Source organism: Taudactylus pleione, unplaced genomic scaffold (genome assembly GCF_031769625.1).
Source record: "Taudactylus pleione unplaced genomic scaffold, aTauple2 ptg000441l, whole genome shotgun sequence".
In the NCBI taxonomy this organism is placed as follows: domain Eukaryota; kingdom Metazoa; phylum Chordata; class Amphibia; order Anura; family Myobatrachidae; genus Taudactylus; species Taudactylus pleione.
The window spans coordinates 336901-345239 of NW_028284843.1; the positions used below are offsets into that span (position 1 = coordinate 336901).

Below are 8339 nucleotides of genomic sequence, written 5' to 3' on the forward strand. Positions count from 1 at the left end.
ATTGGCTGGGCTAGTTTGGGGGTGTCCTGCACTCTGGATTTGAGCCTTAGTATGTTAGGGACCTGCCCGACAAGAGGTTACCCGGATATGGTGGGCAGGCCCATAAGCTTGGCCAAGATTATGCCAAAAACCTCTATTGTATTTACTGCAAAATGTATTTATTTATATATAATCAGTTAATTTGGAGTTGTGCACCTGTATTTTTTCTTTGTGTATACATATGGGGAATGTATCACCCTCCAGAGCTTGGTACATATGGGGAATGTATCACCCTCCAGAGCTTGGTACATATGGGGAATGTATCGCCCTCCAGAGCTTGGTACATATGGGGAATGCGTCGCACTCCAGAGCTTGGTACATATGGGGAACGCGTCGTCCTCCGGAGCTTGATACATATGGGGAATGTGTCGCACTCCGGAGCTTGGTACATATGGGAATGTGTCTCCCTCTGGAGCTTGGTACATATGGGGAATGTATCGCACTCTGGAGCTTGGCCCATATGGGGAATGTACCGCACTCTTGAGATTGGTACATATGGGGAATGTATTGCCCTCCGGAGTTTGGTACATATGTGCAATCCTTTTGAATGATGCCATTTATTTATTTATATATGAATATATTTAGGAAGGATTTTTCTTTTTATATGTGTATGTAATACAATGTATTTATATTCTGAATGATCTTTTTTGATAGTGATATGATTGTTTTGTCACAAAATCTTAGGTGCAATTATGCACTGGTTTCTGAGACACAGATGTTTTATAATTAATTAATTGATTGATTGTTGAAAACACCCAATTGGTTGTCAGTGCTTTAAAAGACTGGAGGAGAGTCCCCCTCTATTACTGACCTTCTGAAGAAACTGCCATTTGAATCAGGCAGAGAAAGGCGTCAAGGACATTTATAGGGACATTGTTTGGACCAGTCCTGACCCCTGGCACATCTGTGGATACTTACCGGATGGTATTCGTGGAGACTCGGATGCTGGATGCGATTCCATTTATACACGCTGTACGCTAAAAAGATTAAACACCGGAGCCAGCCAGGAGTGTCTGATACAAGACTGTGAGTACGCCCATTATTATTCCATATGGGGCGATACATGACTTATGAATGATAGTAAATATCCATTACTCCTTGGCAAAATACGGCGGGTGTTGCACTAACAGCGGTGAAGACTGATGTCGGATTGAAAACGGGATACGGCCAGTGAGAGCTCTATTACATCGGAGTAGTTGATACCATTATACCCAACTGCTTTTTGTTTTTTTCCACAAGAAGAAGCCACTTAAGAGGTTCTATTCCTCATTTGATAAAGGACCTTTCATATTTTCTCCATAAATGAATAAGAGATCATCATTTGATATTGGATAAGATATATGAACGATCCTGGCAGCATTGCAGCATTGCTACCTAGAGTGAGATTGTGAAAGGATATGATCGGTTACTTGCTCTAGTGGATTCTAGGCACGTTATTGTTTATCAATAGTTAAGTGGGGATATATCAGGATATTGTTCCATTATAATTATATATATATATGTATTATTGGAATTGTGTGGTGTATGGTTTTATGCAAGCCTAGCCAAGAACTAAGTACTTTTATATTATGTTATTAAATATTAATGATTTTTTACATCTGTGTCTTAGTTAATCTATGGTATCGCGCACCCTCAAGTGGAATAGTATTTTCTATTCCTCGTGTGTATATATATAATCTCTAACCATTAAGTAGTAACAGATCTACTTTATTGGGGAGCAGCGTACTATAGATTATGATATTATTAACAATCTAACATCATCAGATTAATTTAATAGCGCCTGGAGACTGAGTTTGTGGTTAACTCAGTTTTGTTCTACATATGGGGAACGTATCGCATTCTGGAGATTGGTACATATGGGGAATGTATCGCACTCCGGAGATTGGTACATATGGGGAATGTATCGCACTCCGGAGATTGGTACATATGGGGAATGTATCGCACTGCAGAGATTGGTACATATGGGGAATGTATCGCACTGCAGAGATTGGTACATATGGGGAATGTATCGCACTGCAGAGATTGGTACATATGGGGAATGTATCGCACTGCAGAGATTGGTACATATGGGGAATGTATCGCACTCCAGAGATTGGTACATATGGGGAATGTATCGCACTCCGGAGATTGGTACATATGGGGAATGTATCGCACTCCGGAGATTGGTACATATGGGGAATGTATCGCACTCCGGAGATTGGTACATATGGGGAATGTATCGCACTCCGGAGATTGGTACATATGGGGAATGTATCGCACTCCGGAGATTGGTACATATGGGGAACGTATCGCACTCCGGAGATTGGTACATATGGGGAACGTATCGCACTCCGGAGATTGGTACATATGGGGAACGTATCGCACTCCGGAGATTGGTACATATGGGGAACGTATCGCACTCCGGAGATTGGTACATATGGGGAACGTATCGCACTCCGGAGATTGGTACATATGGGGAACGTATCGCACTCCGGAGATTGGTACATATGGGGAACGTATCGCACTCCGGAGATTGGTACATATGGGGAACGTATCGCACTCCGGAGATTGGTACATATGGGGAACGTATCGCACTGCGGAGATTGGTACATATGGGGAATGTATCGCACTGCGGAGATTGGTACATATGGGGAATGTATCGCACTCCGGAGATTGGTACATATGGGGAATGTATCGCACTCCGGAGATTGGTACATATGGGGAACGTATCGCATTCCGGAGTCCGGAGCTTGGTACATATGGGGAACGTATCGCACTCCGGAGCTTGGTACATATGGGGAACGTATCGCACTCCGGAGCTTGGTACATATGGGGAACGTATCGCACTCCGGAGCTTGGTACATATGGGGAACGTATCGCACTCCGGAGATTGGTACATATGGGGAACGTATCGCATTCCGGAGTCCGGAGCTTGGTACATATGGGGAATGTATCGCACTCCGGAGCTTGGTACATATGGGGAACGTATCGCACTGCGGAGCTTGGTACATATGGGGAACGTATCGCATTCCGGAGTCCGGAGCTTGGTACATATGGGGAACGTATCGCATTCCGGAGTCCGGAGCTTGGTACATATGGGGAATGTATCGCACTGCGGAGATTGGTACATATGGGGAATGTATCGCACTCTGGAGATTGGTACATATGGGGAATGTATCGCACTCTGGAGATTGGTACATATGGGGAATGTATCGCATTCCGGAGTCCGGAGCTTGGTACATATGGGGAATGTATCGCATTCCGGAGTCCGGAGATTGGTACTGTACATATGGGGAATGTATCGCATTTCGAAGTCCAGAAATTGATACATATGGGGAATGTATCACACTCTGGAGCTTGGTACATATGGGGAATGTATCACATTCCGGAGTCCGGAGATTGGTACATATGGGGAATGTAGAAAGAACTCTAAAAAAAACAACTTAAATTCAAAGTTTTGGCTGTATTTGCCTGTTAGTACATCCTGCTCGTTATCCTTATCTGTTCCTCTGCATTTGGTACCCAGTAAAAGGGTTCATGGCTGTTTGTTCTGTGATTCCGAAATTTGAGAACATTTTTACCTGGTAAATATTAGCAGATGTAAGAGCAGGATGGTCAGTGAGACTTTGATCTACGAATAAACACAGCATGCAATATTGACTAGCCTGCAACACAGATACATCACTTAGCATACAGTAAATGTAATGCCTTGTAACAATTGGTAACTTAATTTTACTGGTTTTCAAAATTATTATTAGGGAGTAATAACGATTTAATCATCAGGGCCGTAGCTAGGGTAGTGCGGCCGGTGCCATCACACAGGGCACCACAGGGCAGAGGGAGCTGTTTGGGCCTGTCAAATTTCTGTTTATTATCATTCTTGCTTGTAGCTTCCTCTTATTTCATCCCCAGCATCTCCTGGCCTCTCCTATAGCTCCCTGGCCCTTCCCCATGAAGCCTTGGCCCTTTTAGGGTGCATTATGTCCCTTTGAAAAATGAGGGGGGGTGCCAGTGCTCTTTCTGGCACAGAGCACCAAAAAGTCTAGTTACGGCTCTGTTAATCATATTCTATTGTCTGTAATTAACTTTAACGAGATATATTTAAAATTGCATTTACAATATTTTCAAAGATATTGTCATAAAATATTGCAATAGCATAGCTGTCACCTAATTGGCAGAAAATCCCATTGTGTATGGGCTCAAACCCAAACCAGTTCTGATATACCTGTTGTCCACATATGACTGTATATGTTCATAAGCAGGTCCCTCTCCCCTATGTTTTCATGTCTGCATTTATGTCCCTGTTTTCTGTATGCCCTGTATTCCCTATTGTGTGACTCTGAATACCACTGAGGCATCTACAGTCAATGATAATTATAAAACATTCAACTTCATAGTAGGGATGTGTAACGACCCCCGTGTTTTGGTTTTGGATCTTTATCTCCTTCTTGTTTTGGATCTGGATTGGTTTTGCCAAAACTGCCCTTGAATGTTTTGGTTTTGGATCTGTCTATATACAATAACATTAATTTTCATTAATTTCCAGTCAATTTTGACCACCTCACAGATCACAATATGGTTTTCATCCGGTTTAGGCCTAAAATTTGCACCAAGCTAGCTGGCTGACTACACTAAGCGGCATCAGTGGGCAGCACAAACACGTGGCAGTTCAACTTCCAACATGGCAGATAAGGAAACACATGTTTTTATTAATCAAGAGGCCTGAGGAAGATGGAGTATGTATGTAGATGAAGGCAGGGACAGGAAGGGTTGATTGGTAATAAACTTAATTAAATTTTTTTATTCCAAAGCAAATTTATGAGGGAGGAGGGGAGAACATGGGTGAGCAATAGCCGGCAGTGTCACTGAATAATAACAGTGCAGCTAAGGTGCTAACACACACACACACACACACACAATCACTGGGGATAAGCACCCTGGACGAGGCAGTAGCTCCTTGATGAACAACACAGCACCCATGCAGAATGCAGACGGACCACTTGCAGAGTCACAAATACGTGGATGATAAACTGTGGTCTGGCCGGCAGTGTCACCGAACAACAATAGCGCAGCTACTAGCACACACACAAAAAAAATCAAAAAAGATCTTTTTATTTTTTGGGGAATGATGATAATTTTTTTCTAAGCTGGGGAAGAGCACCCCTGGATTGACACAGCACCCCCCCAGACAACACAGCACCCCTTTATGAACTGCAGCCCTAGCCAGGACAGGACAACATCGGACAACACAGCAGCACCCCTTTATGTACTGCAGCCCCAGACCCTTTATGGACAACACAGCAGCACCCCTTTATGTACTGCAGCCCCAGCCCCTTTATAGACCGCACAGCAGCACCACCTTATTGTACTGCAGCCCCAGACCCTTTATGGACAACACAGCAGCAGCCCTTTATGTACTGCAGCCCCTTTATGGACAACACAGCAGCAGCCCTTTATGTACTGCAACCCCAGCCCCTTTATGGACAACACAGCAGCACCCCTTTATGTACTGCAGCCCCAGTCCCTTTATAGACTGCACAGCAGCACCCCTTTATGTACTGCAGCCCTAGCCCCTTTATGGACAACACAGCAGCAGCCCTTTATGTACTGCAGCCCTAGCCTCTTTATGGACAACACAGCAGCAGCCCTTTATGTACTGCAACCCCAGCCCCTTGATTGACAGGACAACAGTGACACAGCAGCACCCATTTATGTACTAATTACTGAAGCCCCCTTTATGTACTGCAGCCCCAGACCCTTTATGGACAACACAGCAGCAGCCCTCTATGTACTGCAGCCCCAGCCCCTTGATTGACAGGAGATTAGTGACACAGCAGCACCCCTTTATGTACCAATTACTGAAGCCCCCTTTAGATACTGCAGCTCCAGCCCCTTTATGGACAACACAGTAGCAGCCTGCAACCCCAGCCCCCAAGAGGACAACACAGTGACACAGCAGCACATGCCCAGACAGAGCAGCACGTCTGTAGTGTACACTCTCCACAGCCGGAGTGAAAATGGCGCTGATCACCAGGACTTTTATACAATCCAAAACCCGTGAGAATCCGACAGTGGGAGGATGACACATTTTGCCTAGTTTTTGGATCCGATTCAGGTGGGAAACCCAAGCCAGACTCAGATCTCAGCTCGGATACACGAAGTTTGGGTGGGTCCAGTTCCCGGAGAACGGGACCCGCTCATCTCTAATTCATAGCAGTATCACTTATTTGCATACTTGCCTTCTCCCCTGGATCATCTGTGAGGCCCCCAAAAATCAGGTGGCACTCCCGGCCCCCCAGAAGCGTGGACAAGTCTTCCAGAACCACCCAGCTGCACTGTACAGCAGGGAACGGGGCCAAATTGATGTATTTGCACCATCTTACTCCCAGCACTGCTCATTTATGCTGCACCATGCACCCCACAGTGCCAGCCTAGCTGCCCCCTCCTGCCAGGGGGTTACCCAAAGGTTGGCAAGTGTGCTTATTTGATTGAATGGAATGTTGTATGGGCACATCCTCTGTCCTATAGGTAGTGTCTCTTCCCACCATTCTCTTACTGCTGTGATTTGGTGCCTGCTTTGAATGCCAGTTCAGTAATATGTGGAGAGGGTCAACCTAAATAAATATATGTGAATTACAAGAGATAGGACCCGGTGTGTCAATTCTCAGGATTTGTACCTTGACATAGTCATATTCACACAAGTATGACAGCTCCAGATGAAAGTGGCTGAAGTAGATCTTGATGCGATGTCCTTCAGGAACTCGTATATCCCAGGTCAAGGTCTGGTCATTGGGATATGGTTTTGGATAACCAGGGGATGCAATCCTGCCATACAGGTCTGTTAGTTCAATGCAGTCACCATTTGAAGAAATTAATGTAATGATTAATAGAAGATGCCACAGCCTGTAGAACACAGATACACCCAATATTAGCACCATTTATTCAGAGAAGTGCAGATCTGAAAACTAGCAAAAAATTTAATAAATAACCACCCATTCCCAGTCCAAACAGACTGAGTAATTCTACTGACACATCTTACACAACCGTCACAGAGAATCACCTGCAGGGCTCGTGCTACCAACAGGCAGGTATATTAATTTGATAAAATGTTTTTAAATTGTCACTTAGAAAATTAAACAGAGGAGAAAACATGGATTACATCTAATAAGCATAATATCCTCATATAAGAGGGTAAGGGGTTTCCTATATACTTTGTTTTCCTTAAATGGCTTTTTGCTCTTTATCAAGGGCTACCACTGGCATCGGCTATCGCCACACATTATAGGCAATAGATCTTTGCATACTTTCCAACTCTCCCTGATTGACAGGGAGACTCCCTGAGTTAGTAGCAATCTCCTGACTTCATGAAGAGTCCAGCAATCTCCCTGATTGCACCTTACCCCCAATTGTGTAGCTGTTATATACTTGGGGGAAAAAAAAGAAATCAGAGCTATATACATTCAATGGTATAATCAGTGTCATTTCTATGCATTGGTTATAAGGCACAATGATCCCTATGGCTACATGCATTTTCATATAAGGTTTCTCTTGGCCACGTATATGGAACCCTGCGTAATACACAATATGTGCGCAAGCCCTGAAAATCAGTATCAGTGTGTTTTCATTAACAAATAAATCTTATTAACTGCTTTGGGGCTCAATTACATCTGGATAAAAGTCAATTTTATGACATGCCTCTCAGATGTAGCAGACCACGCCCACTTTACCGTCGCGCTCATACAGTAGGTGGAGCTTTCACAATCTCCCTGAAATGCTTTCAAAGGTAGGCAAGGAAAGCGCTATGATGATATCTTCCACATACTTGGCTGCTGCTGCTCTCTATGATCATCTCAGAATGGCGATAGTGAGGAGCGAAGCATTTTCCTTTTTTTTAAATATATATTAATTTTTTATAATTTTTTTTAATAATTTTCATTGATTCTGTACCTAAAGCCCAAGACCAAACTACCAATACATTGAGACTGTGTGACCTGGCAATGTCGGGCGGGACCCTGACTGTTCTCTGCCCCTGCTCTCAGGCAGTAACAATTGGGGCTGAGCATCATTTTGTTTTGTACCTAACATTGTGACCATCCTGTGGCAGCAATAGAATGTGGACAGTGTTTTGTATCAGACGTGTATCTGGGCTGCAGCTTAGCAGCCAAAAGCAGAAACTAATTATTATTTTTATTTTGCACAAGTCCAGTGTCTGAGGGACTGTAAAGTGGGGGAAGAAGGGGCTGCAGGCTGAAGCTTTACCTAGGGTGCCGAGAAACCTTGCACCAGTCATGATTACCTGAATATCACATAGAATGACACAG

The 8339-nt window shown here is 44.1% G+C and overlaps 1 protein-coding gene across 1 annotated transcript in view; it reads right to left on the bottom strand.

Annotated features, from left to right (window-relative positions):
• The window catches only part of MASP2 (MBL associated serine protease 2), a 250999-nt gene extending 244043 nt beyond the window's left edge, over positions 1 to 6956 (bottom strand). Inside the window, exon 1 of the mRNA XM_088447809.1 lies at positions 6696 to 6956. Coding sequence (XP_088303935.1) covers positions 6696 to 6956 — 261 coding nt within the window. The remainder of the gene's footprint in view (positions 1 to 6695) is intronic.
• Between the last annotated feature and the right edge of the window lie 1383 nt (positions 6957 to 8339).